This window comes from Neopelma chrysocephalum, unplaced genomic scaffold (assembly GCF_003984885.1).
Source record: "Neopelma chrysocephalum unplaced genomic scaffold, ASM398488v2 Primary Assembly neopelma1_26, whole genome shotgun sequence".
NCBI lineage: Eukaryota > Metazoa > Chordata > Aves > Passeriformes > Pipridae > Neopelma > Neopelma chrysocephalum.
This window is the reverse complement of record NW_020897695.1, coordinates 23,772,429-23,787,348: the sequence shown is the minus strand read 5'-3', so window position 1 is coordinate 23,787,348 and position 14,920 is coordinate 23,772,429. Positions and strand designations below refer to the sequence as shown.

At 40.7% G+C, this 14,920-nt stretch overlaps 1 protein-coding gene across 3 annotated transcripts in view; it reads left to right on the top strand.

Moving 5' to 3' along the window:
* The window catches only part of NFX1 (nuclear transcription factor, X-box binding 1), a 67,646-nt gene that overhangs the window by 46,981 nt on the left and 5,745 nt on the right, over positions 1-14,920 (top strand). Inside the window, exons 21-22 of one of the 3 annotated variants that reach the window (XM_027675934.1) lie at positions 1,688-1,754; positions 12,492-12,637. The exons of 1 other annotated variant lie outside the window; for it this stretch is intronic. In XM_027675934.1, the coding sequence (XP_027531735.1) occupies positions 1,688-1,754; positions 12,492-12,637 (213 nt within the window). The remainder of the gene's footprint in view (positions 1-1,687; positions 1,755-12,491; positions 12,638-14,920) is intronic. One more of the 3 variants, XR_003533045.1, reaches the window with a different exon arrangement.

Genomic DNA, 14,920 nt, shown 5'->3' with positions numbered 1-14,920 from the left:
CCACATTGCAGAATTTCAGTATATGCACTGTCAGATCATGTGTGTTGTACTTCAGTATTGACTATCTTGGAATTTCTTGAAGCTGAGAGACATTCTAAGTATTTCTGGAAGAACTCCCAGCTTGCTGATTTTGTTGGTGACTTCCAGTTGATAACTCTGTTTCTATAGACTCCTAAAGGGCTTATTTTTTTGAATTTATCACTCAGTGTGTGAACTGGTTCCTCAGTAGGCTTTTAAATATTACAAATCAGATACTTGTGCACTCTCTCATTGGATTGTTGATTTCATTTTTTTCTTACCTCCCATGATCACTCCACCTTGAAATTTAGGTGTTTATGGCTGGCATTCAGTGTAGTATTTGCTTTCTGACCCTCTGGATCCTGAAGGTATCTGTGGGGGGGGTTTTTTGTTTGGTTTTTTTGTTGTTGTTGTTGTTATTTTGTTGTTGTTGTTGTTGGGTCAGGTTTTTTTCTTTGGGCAGGGTTTTTTTTAACCTGAGATTATTGCTGTAATATTCTTTTCAAAGCCTCATACCACATGGGCTGATTCTCTATTTCACAGCCTAGGTGTTTGGAGGCTCCTTTCTTTTCAGCTCTAAAAGTCCAGGTCCTTGTTGCAGTTCTCCGAATGTAATACTTCTCTCTGCTGAAGATCCAGGAGTTCTCATAACTACATGCTATGTCCATGTACTGTTGCAAAACCTTGAAGGTTTTCCAGTGATGGGCTGAGTCCATCATATCTGATCAAGTGATATTGGTAGCTGAGCTATTCAATGTTGTCATTTTGCATGTTTGTTTGAGACTCCTTGGTCTTTTGATGATACATTCCCTTCACCATCCAAAACTTCGGTAGGGCATCTACCAAAGATGGTTGTGCCTGCTTTGGTAGGCACATCTTGACTGGTTAAATTCTGACATCATTCACAAAGCGGTACTGTTTTGGTATGGAATAGTGCCTGGTTTTTGAAGAATTATTATTTAGTACTAACCAGCCTTGAGATATGAAATCTTCAGGTCTTTTTTCTCCGTGGGGACAGTGCCCTAACAAATAAAACCTTAATTTTAGAGTTAGTTAACCTGCTTATGTAAGAACAGAGCACAAAGCTTTACACTTACATGAAAGACTTGAAGTACTGTGATGAAGCTAGGTACAAAAAAAATAGTTCTAACAAATCCTTAATATCTTACATCAAGAAATTTTGATTGCCTGCAAGTAGCCTTATGCTGCTTCTTGTGTTCTTGTTAGTTTGTTATGCTAAGCGAGTTGAAGACTAAAGTCAGTGAACTTTTCCTTTGTCTTGGAAAAGTCCACTCTGTTTACCCCATCCCCATTTCTGTGTCTCATCCTGTATTCTAATGAAGTGAATTGCCTTAATGACAAGTAATTTAAAAACTCTGAAATGGCAGTTTTAAAATCTACATTATCAATTTGAAAATGTAAAATTGCATTGTCAGACAGTAGAGCCATATCATAGAATTTTATTCTGGGTTCTAATGGTTGAAGGGAAAATAATTATTTTCGTAATATTGATGACACACTAACATTATTTAATGTAAATGAAGCTTTTACTTCAGTCAGTTGAGTTCTGTAATTTTGTTCTCATTGAAAAATAATGTTAGAAAAAATGAAGAAGATTGTATCTTTGTATACTCTCTTTCCTCATTAACCTAGAATGCTGTTCTTGCAGGAAGGATTTAAAATTTGTCAGTGACATTGAGAAGGAAATGAGAATGCTTGTGGAAGCTGTAAATAAGGTCAGTATTCAGATATTCTGTATGACTTACTCTAAGAAACAGTTTTGTTTGGGAAGAGTTTGATATTACTAAACTTTATTAATACTAATAGTTATGAGTTGACACTAGTTCTGTTTGGGCTCCAATGTTTAATTGTAAAAAGAACAAAATTTTAAGAGACTTAGTAGTTCAGGAGCACTTTGGTGACAAACTTTGTTTAAAGACTCAAGCAGGGCTAGGCTTTAATGCCTCAGTGGATTATCATTAATTTTTGGATCGCCATTAATAAAGTATTAATTGTCAAAGATGATGTTTAAAGGTTCAGACTTTGAGGAGGAAAGCCTAAGTGCTTTTGATCCTTGTAGTGGAACTTGCTCACAAATTTTTTTATACCTTTTGAAAACCTTTGAGGTTTTCCTCTTCCTTCTGTAAGGATCCTTGGATTCAACCAGAGTGTTTGGCAGACTTCAGTATACCTAGAAATATTAATAACAGAGACACAATGATAGGTTTTTCAGTGATATCACCTTCAGGTCTGTCAGATTAGCATACTCCTGGCTTGCTGCTGCATCATGAAAGACCCAGTACATGTGGTTCAAATGACAGTGTAAAGTCTACTATCCTCAGTTGCCTTTAGCTCAAGAAGGAGCTAACCTTCTGTAGAAAACATTAATTTCTTTCCCTCTAGGCCCTGAAGACAGTTACTTAACTTTATTCCTTCAAAAGATTATGTATGATATTTCTTAATCTTTATGTTTGTGCATCTGTCTAATGTTCTTGCCCATTGTTTTCAACATTTGAATGAAAGTCTGAAAGCAGTCCCATCTGTTTCTAGTCAGCACAGAATGGGTAAAGCTGAAAGGTACCACAGTGTGATCATTCAGTCCAACCTCCCAGGGTCAAGCAGGGTCATCCTAGAGCACATTGCATAGAGTTGCATCCAGACGGTTCTTTAATATCTCCAGTGAGGGAGACTCCACAACCCCTCTGGGCAACCCGTTTAGGTGCTCAGTCACCTGCATATTAAAGAAGTTCTTCTTCATGTTCAGGTGGAGCTTCCTCTGCATCAATTTCTGCCTGTTGCCTCTTTTCATATTGGTTGGCACCACCAAGAAGAGCCTGCTTCCATCCTCTTGACAGTCTCCTTTGAGATACTGTAGTCAAAATAAATAACAATAAATAAAATCTCCTCTGTCATCTTTTCTGGAGGCTAAACAGGCCCAGCTCTCTCAGCCTATCCTCGTGAGATGGTCCAGTCTGCTGTCATCTTTTGTAACCTTTTGATGGACTCACTCCATAAGTCCCATGTGTCTCTTGTACTGAGGAGCCCAGAACTGGACACAGTATTCCTGGTGAGGCCTCACACCTGGGCTGAGTAGAGGGACATTATTACCTGCCACAACCAGCTGGACACACTTTTCCTAGTGCACCTAATGCATACCACTGGCCCTGTACCACAAGGGCATACTGCTGGATCATTGTTGCCCCAAGTCCTTCTCCACAGAGCTGCTTTCCAGGAGGTCAGCCCCCTGCCTTTACCAGTGCATGGGATTATTCCTCCCCAGGTGCAGAGGGTGGAATACTGTATTTGCCTTTGATGAATTTCAGAAAGTTCCTCTTTGCCCATCCCTCCAGCCTGTCAAGATGCTTCTGAAGGGCTGCACAGCACTCAGGGATATTGGCCACTCCCCCCAGCTTTGTGTCATCAGTGAACTTGCTGAGGAGGCTCTCTACCCCTTCATCCAAGTCGCTGATGAACAAGTTAATACTGGAGCCAGTACTGACCCCTGGGGAACATTGCTACCTACAGTCCTCCAGCTAGATGCTATGCCACTGATCACAACCTTTTGAGATCTGTTGTTCAGCCAGTCCACTCATGCAGTCTGCACTTCCTCAGTTTACCTATGAGAGTATCACAGGAGATATCAAAAACCTTGCTGAAGTCCAGGTACACAATATCCAGTGCTCTTCCTTCATCCATCCAGGTAGTTGTTTTATTGTACAATCAGGTTGGTTAAGCATGATTTCCCTTTGGTGAATCCATGCTGACTAATCCTGATCACCTTCTTGTCATCCATATGCTTAGAGATGACTTCCAGGATGAGCCGTTCCCTTCACCTTTTCTAGAGACTAAGGTGAGACTGACTGGCCTGTAGTTCCCTGGGGTCCTTCTTCTTGCCCTTTAGGAAAGACTGGGGTGATATTTGCTTTCTTTCAGTCCTCAGGCTGTTTTGCCACTTTTCCCTCATTTAAAAATTTTCAAAGCTAACACTAAATACAGAGCTATCTTCCTGAATATTCCAACTACCACTCCTTTCTTACCAGAAATCAACCTGCACAAACCTTCTCTTCACATATATCTTCCCCTTTCTCCATTCAGTTCCCATTTACAGCTACATTTAACTCCACTTCTTCCTACTGCTTGGGCCATAAATCCAAAGCTTTCCGAATCGCTTCTTTTGCTAACTCAAAGACAACTTGCTGTTCACTCCCTCATTCGAACTCATATTTCTTCCCTGTTACTTTGTATAACGGGGTGAAAATCTGTCCTAGATGCGGAATGTATTGTCTCCAAAATCCAGACAATCTGATAAACCTCTGCATCTCATTCTTATTACAAGGTACTGCAAAATCTAAAATTTTCTGTTGGGTTGTAGGTAATGTTTCCCAATGTCCACAATGCCACTGAATTCCCAGAAATTTCACTGCTTGTGATAGTCCTTGAATTTTAGTAGGATTTATTTCACAGCCTTTTTGTTTCATGTGATCCACAGCCAATTCCAGCATCTGTTGTATTTCTTCCTCACTGTTTCCCTTAATTAGAATGTCATCTATGTACTGTGTTATTTGCATATGAGGAGGCAGATTTATTTCATCCAAATGTTCAGCCACTGTTCAGTAGCAGATTGTTGTACTATGTACTCACCCTGGGGCAACCAGGTGAAAGTATACTGATGTCCCTGCGACATTAAAAAAAATCAGTCCCACTGTTCTTCTACAATAGGTATAGTAAAATATGCATTAGCTAAATCAATTCCAGCATACCTACTTTCGGAATGTTTCTGAATTTTTTCTGTTAAAGTCACAGTATCTGGTACAGCCATCATGAGAGGCAGCGTATGCTTATTTAACTCTAAAATCTACAGTCATTCTCCATGACCCATCACTCTTTTTTATGGGCCATACCGGATTATTCCAAGCTGTGGTAGTTAATTTTAAAACTCTAGCATCCAGCAAATCTTTAATTGTCTGTGATATTTTTTCGTGCCCTCCTCGTATCCAGTATTGTTTCATTGTTACTAATTCATTTGCAGCAGAAATCTGCACAGGAGACATTTTTATTTTTCCTACTGGAAGATTGACCGGGCACTAATATAATTCTTTATTCCAAACTGGTACTGACCATCAGGAAGATTCAGGGTTAATCCTTTTAGAATATCAATCCCTATTATATATTCAGGGATAGTAACAACCATGACCGAGTAAGATCGTTTCAGGAAGTTCCCTATTTTCACTTGCATTTAGGTTTGTATGGCATCAATTTGTTTCCCTCCCAGACTGGTAATAGTTACAGGCTGCCCTTTAAATTTCTTGGGATTCCCATATATCAAAGAGGCCTCCACTCCAATATCAATTAACAGTAATATTTGTGAAGACCAGTTTTTCCAAGATATTTGAAGGTCCACATGGGGCCACCGGTCCCCCTGTATCAATTGCACTGGAGTTTGGATGTCACTTCAGTGTCATTTACCACACTGAATCATTTCCCTGGTCTGTTTCCAAGGATAGAAGTCAGAATATCATTCCCAGTCCTCCTTCTCCCCTAGAATAACGGATCTACTCTTGGAGGGCCCACCGTGAACAGATGCGGAATCCCGTTGAGGCTCTGGAGGGGGTGCTGTATGCTGAGTTGTTCCTGGATTATTTACTTTAGAGTTTTGCACTTTTTTACCAGGTTTACTCAGGCCTCTCTGCTTATAAATATGCCATAGTTCATGAGTCAGAACTCCATCAATTTCCTCACGAGACATACCATCTTTCAATAAAGCTGAAAACATTTCCCTATGAGAAATTCTGTTTTCATTCCCTTTAGAGCTATCTCTAGTATCTTGGTTTCCGGCACTGCCTTGCGGCCCCCATTCTCCAAGATCACCTAGCTGCTGTATTTTTTCAATTATTTCACGGAGGGCATTTCCCCTCTTGTTAATCAAAAGTTTTTGTATGCTGCTGGGGAAGTCTTGATCACCTTTTTTTTCATAGTAACAGACAAAACATGCTGCATAATACTGTCAACATCTCCTATGAAAATCGCTGATTTCATCCCCTCTTCCTTTAATCGTTGTACACAATTCCACAAAGTATACCACACACGCTCAGCTCCAGTTGGTCAGTCATTTTCTGCAGGATATTTATTACTGCATCCCAAAGCAGTCAAAGCTAACAGATTAGCATCATGAATATTATTCCAAAATGCATCCTGCACATATGAGTCTGAACTCAAGATTAAAAACTTCCTGGAATCCCCCAAATCAAGGATGACCCCTGACGCTTCCTGATCATACAAATGCATTGTCCAAGTCAGTAGAGATTCTTCTGGTCTCTGTTTAAACCACTCAGTTATATAATTTACTTCATTCTGAGTACAGTCCTCCACCACATGCCTTCCTATCAGCTGCCCATCAGCCTCTAATTCCATTTTCAATCTCCATGCCAGTGTCACATCTACGAATTCATCTGTGGAACCAGCCTCATCAGTTGGAAGTAGATGCATAGAATAGTTGTTTGTTATCACCTAAGAATACTTTGCCCAGCGTTGTGTTGCCTGTGGTTATCTGATTTTACGTATTCCTTTATACACTACCTTTATCATGCACACGTATGTAATTATATTAAAAAAGGGCAACATAGGTCTTGAATTTGCAATATACAAATTAGTCACAATGATATCAATTATCAATTAGTCACAATGATGTCACAATATTAGTGACATCAAATATGCCAGAACAAGAGTACCAGAGAGCTCAGAAGTATCTCCAGTGCTTTAGTTCTCAGTGGAAAAACCAACTTTTTGTTAAATAATGATCCTACAAAGCAGACAAATTATGTCTGTTAAGGAGCATCTACATTGCAGAAGAGAAGGAAAAAATGAAAACAAATCACATGTGACAGTCTTTTCCCAGTCTGACCTAAAGGGAGAATTACCCAGTGTTTACTTAGCTTTTATCATGATCAGGATGAACCAGTTAGGTTCACGTGACAGTTCAGTATTTCAAGGATCAGTCCTGTACCATCCTACCCCTCAGGCTATAGGTAATTGCATAAGGTACGAGAAGTTCCCAGAAATCAAGTTATATTTCTAAAGGGAGGAGCTTTCTTTCCGAACACCAAAGGCAAGTGACACAAACCTTGAAGCTTGTTATCCATCTGTTATAATGCAAATGCAGATAAGAAGTCATTCTTTCATGAACTCTTCAGTTGGGAAACCTAACAGTTACCTCATGAATTCCATGACAGTCTTAATGTTCTGTTCCTAAAAATCCTCTATTTAGTTATATATTAATTTTTACAAGGCTGTCAAATTCTGTTTTGAAATGTTTAGATTCCTGATTACCAGTTTTCTGTTTAGATGCCCATTCTACATCTGCATTTTTCACATTGCTTACAAACCTCCTGTGTTTCTGCATGTTGAGGCCATTTGGTAACAGTGAGCCCTGCTACATGAGGCTGTGGTTGTTTCACAGAATCACAGAATGTTTGAAGTTGGTAGGATTCTCTGGATATCATCTTGGAAAACCCACTCTGCTCAAGCAGAGCCATCTAGAGCCAGTTGCCCATGATAATGTCTAGATAGCTTGTGAGTATCTTCAGGGATGGAGAGGCCACAAGCTCCCAAGGCAACCTGTGCCCGTACTCAACTGGGCCAGAAGGAGGACCCAGGAAACTACAGGCCCGTCAGCCTGACCTCAGTGCCTGGCAAGGTTATGGAGCAGATCATCCTCAGTACAATCACACAGCACCTACAGGATGGACAAGGGATCAGACCCAGCCAGCACGGGTTTAGGAAGGGCAGGTCCTGTCTGACCAACCTGATCTCCTTTTATGATCAGGTGACCCGGCTGGTGGATGAAGGGAAGGCTGTGGATGTCGTCTACCTGGACTTCAGCAAGGCCTTTGACACCATCTCCCACAGCATACTCCTGAAAAAGCTGGCAGCCCATGGCTTGGACAGGAGCACTCTGTGCTGGGTTAGGAACTGGCTGGATGGCCGGGCCCAGAGAGTGGTGGTGAACGGCGCTGCATCCAGTTGGCAGCCAGTCACTAGTGGTGTCCCCCGGGGATCAGTGTTGGGCCCAGTTCTGTTTAATATCTTTACTGATGATCTGGACGAGGGGATTGAGTCCATCATCAGCAAATTTGCAGATGACACTAAGATGGGGGGGAGTGTGGGTCAGCCGGAAGGCAGGAGGGCTCTGCAGAGGGACCTGGATAGGTTGGAGAGTTGGGCTGATTCCAACGGGATGAGGTTCAACAAGGCCAAGTGCTGGGTCCTGCACTTTGGCCACAACAACCCCATGCAGCGCTACAGGCTGAGGACAGAGTGGCTGGAGAGCAGCCAGACAGGAAGGGACCTGGGAGTTTGGATTGACAGGAAGCTGAACATGAGCCAGCAGTGTGCCCAGGTGGCCAAGAAGGCCAATGGCATTCTGGCCTGTATCAGGAACAGCGTGGCCAGCAGGTCCAAGGATGTGATTCTTCCCCTGTACTCAGCGCTGGTGAGGCCACACCTCGAGTACTGTGTCCAGTTCTGGGCCCCTCAGTTCAGGAAGGACATGGAGGTGCTGGAGCAGGTCCAGAGGAGGGCAACTAGGCTGGTAAAGGGACTCAAGCACAAGTCCTATGAGGAGAGGCTGAGGGAGCTGGGGCTGTTCAGCCTGGAGAAGAGGAGGCTCGGGGGAGACCTCATCACTCTCTACAACTACCTGAAAGGAGGTTGTAGCCAGGTGGGGGTTGGTCTCTTTTCCCAGACAACTGTCAGCAAGACAAGAGGGCATGGTCTCAAGTTGTGCCAAGGGAGGTTTAGGTTAGATATTAGAAAGAATTTCTTTACAGAGAGGGTGATCAGACATTGGAATGGGCTGTCCAGGGAAGTGGTGGATTCTCCGTCCCTGGAGATTTTTAAAAAGAGACTGGATGTGGCACTTAGCGCCATGGTCTAGTAACTGCAGCAGTAGTGGATCAAGGGTTGAACTTGATGATCTCGGAGGTCCCTTCCAACCCAGCTGATTCTATGATTCTATGATTCAATTATTCTCATAGTAAAAAGTGTGTTTCCTGATGTTCAGAGGGAACCTTCTTTATCTTAGTTTTTGCCCATGACCTCTTGTCCTGTCACCGAGCTTCATGGAAATGAGCCTGGCTCTGTTTTCTTTACACTCTCCCTTCAGGTGTTTATAGACACTGATGATATCAGCCCTGAGACCTCTGTTCTCCAGACTTAGCAGTCCCAGTTCTCTCAGCGTTCTTGACAGTGCAGAGATGTTCCCATCCCTTAATCACCTTCATGGTCCTTCACTGAACTCATGTCCATGTCTCTCTTGTACTGAGGAGCCCAGAACTGAACAGTTCAGTACTGCAGAGCCCAGTACTTCAGGGGTGGCCTCACCAGTGCTGAGTAGAGGAGCACCTCCCTCAGCCTGCTGGCAAAACTTTGCTTAGTGCAGACCAGGATACTGGTAACCTTCTTTGCCACAGTGTGTATCACTGGCTCATGTCCGACTTGGTGTCCAGCAGCATCCCAAGCTGCTCTCCATCTGAGTGGCTCCCAGCATGTACTGGTGTGTGGGGTTGTTCCTTAGCAGGTGCAGGACTTTGGACGTCTCCTTGCTGAACTTCCCAAGGTTTCTGTCAGCTCATTTCTTCAGCCTGTCAAGCTCGTGCTGGATGGCAGCATGCCCCTCTGGTCCATCAGCCACTCCTCCCAACTTTGTATCATTGTCAAACTCGCTGAGGGTATGTTTTGCCCCATCATGCAGATCATTAACAAAGATATTAAACTTTGCACTGTTCATCACCACCCACAGGGCCCAGCCATTCAGCCAGTTTTCCATCCACTTCCCTGTCTGCCCATCCAACCCCTACAGCAACAGCCTGTTTTTGAGGGCTTTGAGGCTGTTATGGGAGACAGTGTCAGAGATCTTACTGACAGCCTGGTAGACGCTAGCCACTGCTCTCCCTTCATCTGCCAGACACATCAGTCCATCACAGAAGTTTATTGAGTTGGTAAAGCCATACTAAGTACTCCCAAGGAATTTCTTGTGTCTGGAATGGAGTTTAAGGATGAGCTGCTCTGTGACTTTCTCAGGGATTGAGGTGAGGCTGACCAGCCTGTAGCTCCACGTGTCCTCCTTACCTGTCTTGAAGATAAAAGGAACAGCATGTATGGAGATCACGCTCTGACTTTCTTTTCCTTAAAAATTGTGGCATGTATGGTATAGAAGGGAATATTTCCCACGCACTGTAAAGTTAACTTTCTTTGCTACTCAATTCTTCTTGCATAACTTTTTATTTTTGTGAAAGTCTCAGAGGCTTTCTTTTCTCTCTTGTGAGAGTCATGTTTCATCTTGCAACCCACAAGTTTATGGAACTAAAGATTGGATTAATATGTGTGATATGGCATTATGTAGGGAGACTGGTTTTAGTTGTTCTTCTGTCATGATCGTCAAGTCCTCTTTATGCTTGAGTCTGTGTTTAGTTGTTTGTTTATTACGATTCCTAAATACTCTCTTAACTAAAGATGTGACTTGCTTTCTTTGTTTCTAGATGTAGAACTTTACTTGTATTAAAAGTATTTTGCATGCTAATATATCACGCGTTCATGTAGCTCTGCCTGTATCAGTACTGTGTTTTTCAAACTGATTACTGTTACTTATGCTTATCCATTTTACTGTGACTTTTTAATTTTTTTACATTGTACCTTTGGAGATACCCAGTTCAGCCTAACTGGATAAATTAATAATAATAAAAAGGATTTTGTTACTTAAAAGTTTTAGTATTAGTATGGTTCAGTTCTGTCTATCACATATGACTTTGCTTGCCTCACAAATATCTGTTGCCCTACACTCATCAGTATGTACTCATCTAGTGTAGCAAAATTGTTGTGATTGATATGTGTAAGCAGAACAGACAGGAAGCATGTATACCCAGCTCTGTCTGTGTATGGCCAGGAATTCTGATGTTTTTCAGAGCATTGAACCATCACCACTTTTTTAAAGTAAGCGTACTCATTTTCATAAATAAGGTACAGAATCTATAGAGTTCTTCATTCAAATGCTTGTTCATATGCTGCAAGTGTCGTAACAGCTGGGAGGTTTATTACTGTTTATTGCAAAGTAAAGATTATATCCTGTCAGCATGTGATTACCCAAAGACCTAATGGAAATGGTTGAGCAGTTTCAGATCCAGTTACTGTTTGTAACTTAGCAATTTTACAAACTAAGGAGACAAATATTAGCCCTCTATTTTCAGAATAGCTGCAGTGTACCCCTGATGACTTGCTCTATTACGTGTGGTAGTCCTTACACTAATTTAGGTGGTTGACCTTTTGTAAATCCGCATTAATTATTCCCAGGGACCTTCTTCATGTACCTGAAAATGGATTTGAATTTTAGCTGATCAGTCAATAGTTCTTGGGCTTTATTTTGCATTTTTTTTAATATAGTTGCAACAATTACTTTTCTCTAGTCACTGAGTTCCTACCCTGTTCTTTACAATCTTTCAGAGATGATGGAGAATAGGACATCATCCTGGTCTCTCAGTGCTCTTACATGCACTGCCTGGAGTCTCAGGAACTTACATAGGTTGGGATTTCTCTAGAAATCCCTGACTCAAACTTATTCTACTACTGGTAGTTTTTCTTCCCCTTGAACCTTCTTTGTAGACCCAAAGACCTAGAAGACCTTGTTGGTGATAACCAAGGCAAATGCTGAAGCAGTGTCCTGAATCCCTGAAAGCAGACTGAAGCACTGAGTGACTCATCCTCATATGCATTTGTCATTACAAAGATCCATCCCATTAAGGATGGGGTGACTGGCTTTTTGTGTGGGGCCCTGCAGACGGCCCTGCTTTTTTTGTTTGTTCTTTTACTATTTGCATAGTAATCAGGTTCGAATCAAGCGTTATCAGTCGTTGTTAACTGAAATTAAAAGTAGAACTTTGGTTTTTTATTTAATAAAAATCTATTGATGCCATTATATCGGGGATTTTGCAGATAAATAGCTTCTTTGGTAGAGGGAGATGATTGATAAATTTGACGCCTTTGTAGCTATCTGCAATATGTGCACTGCAAAGCCAGTATAAAAAATAAAATTAGATCTCATGCAAATTGGCAGATCATTTTGAAAAATAAAAATTCAAATAAAAATAATTTTGTATTGCTTCTTTGGGATATAAGTAGAATTACTATAATCAGGATTTGTATTTCAGACTTAAAAGATACCCCTGCTTGGGTGTGTGTATACTTTGAGGTGATGGAAACAATAGAGAACATATAATTTATTTTTTGTTAATTAAACAGATATTTTCAGATGAGCTTTCTGTAAATACTGAGGTCTTAGCAATTTGTGGTACTAATTATGTCATAGCAGCAAAATTTTAGAGGTAGAAACATTTGTTTCTTCTTGTTTTCTTTCCCCCGGCTTCCCTGAAGGAAAACTTCACCTTTTTTTTTTTTCTTTTCTTAACTTTTTCTCTTGAATTCAGGGCAAGCATACAAAGAAGAGTCATTGTTACCCACCAATGAACAGAGATCACCGCAGAATCATCCACGAATTAGCTCAGGTTTATGGTATTGAAAGTGTGAGCTATGACAACGAACCAAAGCGCAATGTTGTTATTACTGCAGTGAAGTACGTAATTCGTTATTGTTTTCAAATCTTTTAAGCATAGTTTAAGTAATTGGATGTTTTTATCACTTACCAGAATGAGTTTATTTACAATGCAATTTGAAAAATGCACTAATTTCTAGTAGATTTTTTTTTAAAGCAGTTTTTGAATTGATTATTTAATGGGCTTCTATTTCTACTACTCAAGTATATCTTCAGAGAAGAAAACACAATTAGAAATAATAAAGTCAAGAAAATATTTTGCCAGGTGGTTTTCCATTCATCTTTGCAGTAACTTTTTGTCATCAGCTAAATTTGATAGAGGTATCAAAGATAGTATGTAATGACACTTTATAAAAACTAATTGATGGGTTGAGAAATCATACATAAAATTTGCATCACCTTTGGTAAAATCTGGTTATTGTAACATATTTGTTCTCCATCTATCTGAACCTACCCCAGAGGATGCTCCCTCTAGTTAATGGACAAAGAGGGATCTGGAATTACTGCAAATTGAAGAGATTTCTAAGCAAAAACAAAAATATTTGGAGAAGACTCACAGAAGGCAGTTCATATTAGAAAAGAAAATTAAGGAAATACAGCTAGGGGGAAAGCAAGGTGATTGTACTGGAGACATAGTATGGGACAGTTTCCAGTATCAGGGCTTTATTGATTCTGCTCCTCACTCAACAGCATATTTAGTTTAGCATTGTCAAATTGTGATTCTTTGACAAACAGTTGTTTTTAACTGTAGTCATAAGAAACCTGTCACCTTCTGTGGTACTAGAATGCCATGAGCTGTTCCTGAACTTGTTCATTCATTGGTAGCTTAGCTACAATCTTGATTTCTTCCAAGAGAGATGGAGCATCACTTTGATCTTACGATGTAAGATACTTTTGTTTCAAGTAAAGGAAGATGAGAAAAGAGATCATATTTGAAAGCGCTTACCTAAGAAAAATAAATGGATGGAGGTAGTGGGATCAGAAATTAATGAAGAGGATAAAATGGTGGAAAAAGGAGAAGGACAGATGACTCTCCTTTAAAAGCAAAGGCATATCCTGCAACTTGAGAATGGGAGGCCCTCCTCTATGATTTTAGAAGAGTTTGCAAACTTGTTCCTTCCCTTGTGTTGTTCAGGGAATAGCATACTGCGCAGAATGCACATGTGCTTCTGTTTCATCACTGCCGCTCTTAAAAGACACTTGGTGGTCTACTAAGAATATTCTTCAGCTGTATCGCAATATTTCTTCATGCAGTGGATTCATCCAAAGCTTCTTTTCAATTGTCTTTTTATTTGCCACGTCTTCTGAGGCTAAAAAACATTGTAGCCTCAGACAAGTGATAGGCCCAAGTTCCATGCTGATATTTTTGAGTATTTCACAATGGCTTCTTCAATTCCAGGAATTCAAATCACCGGAAAGTCATGTTTCATTCTGTTCTCAGCATTCCCTGTGGATTTCTATCATGAGCTCATTCATGTATAGATAATTCAAAATAATCAGGCAAAAAGACCATTCCTCCTCTTCACACTCCACCATTGTGGCATTGAAATGGTAACATCACCATACAGGTAGGGTAGAGGAGTGAGAAAATCTCCTTGGTGCTAAGAAAGCTTCCTCCATCCAGGCTTCTTCCTCTTCTGGATATGTAGGAGCAAACGCCATAAAACTTGCTTTGCCCTTAGCCCCTGGCCCCCATCACCATTAGAATCACTGCATTAGGATCACAGATATACAGTATTGCCCATGTGTAACCACGGAGAAGATTATTCCCAGTATTGATTGTTAAGCTTGATCTGAATCACATTTTTGGTGTCATTCGAAGTGTAAGACCCCTAGTGAATTCTTGCAAGTGCCCTTCTCTGTAATTCCCTGTTGGTCATCTTTGCAGTCTCCATCTGTTTAGCCGTTACAATACCAGATTCTTTCTGAACTAGATTCAGAGGTAATGTCCAGACTACTATAGTGAAAAGAGTAAAGCTTTCCTCTCCAAGCATACACATTTGTTTCACTGTTACTGTCAGTGGTTTTTTGAAGTCTTTTACTCATATGAATTTCCTCTTTCTCCAAATAGCTCTGATTCCAGAGCCTGTTAAAGGAGTATCTGCTTGTTGTTATGTTGTCTCAGTCTGAAGAGACTGGAATGTTTGCTAAAGAGGATGAGTTATGAGACAGACCAAACTCCTCTCTCTCAGCAATTGTAAATTCAAAAATTAAGGGACTTTAATCAAGGAAGTGTGGAAAAAAAAAGAAGAAATAACAACCCTTTATTAAAAGATATATCTATATTGGCAAGAACAGTAACAG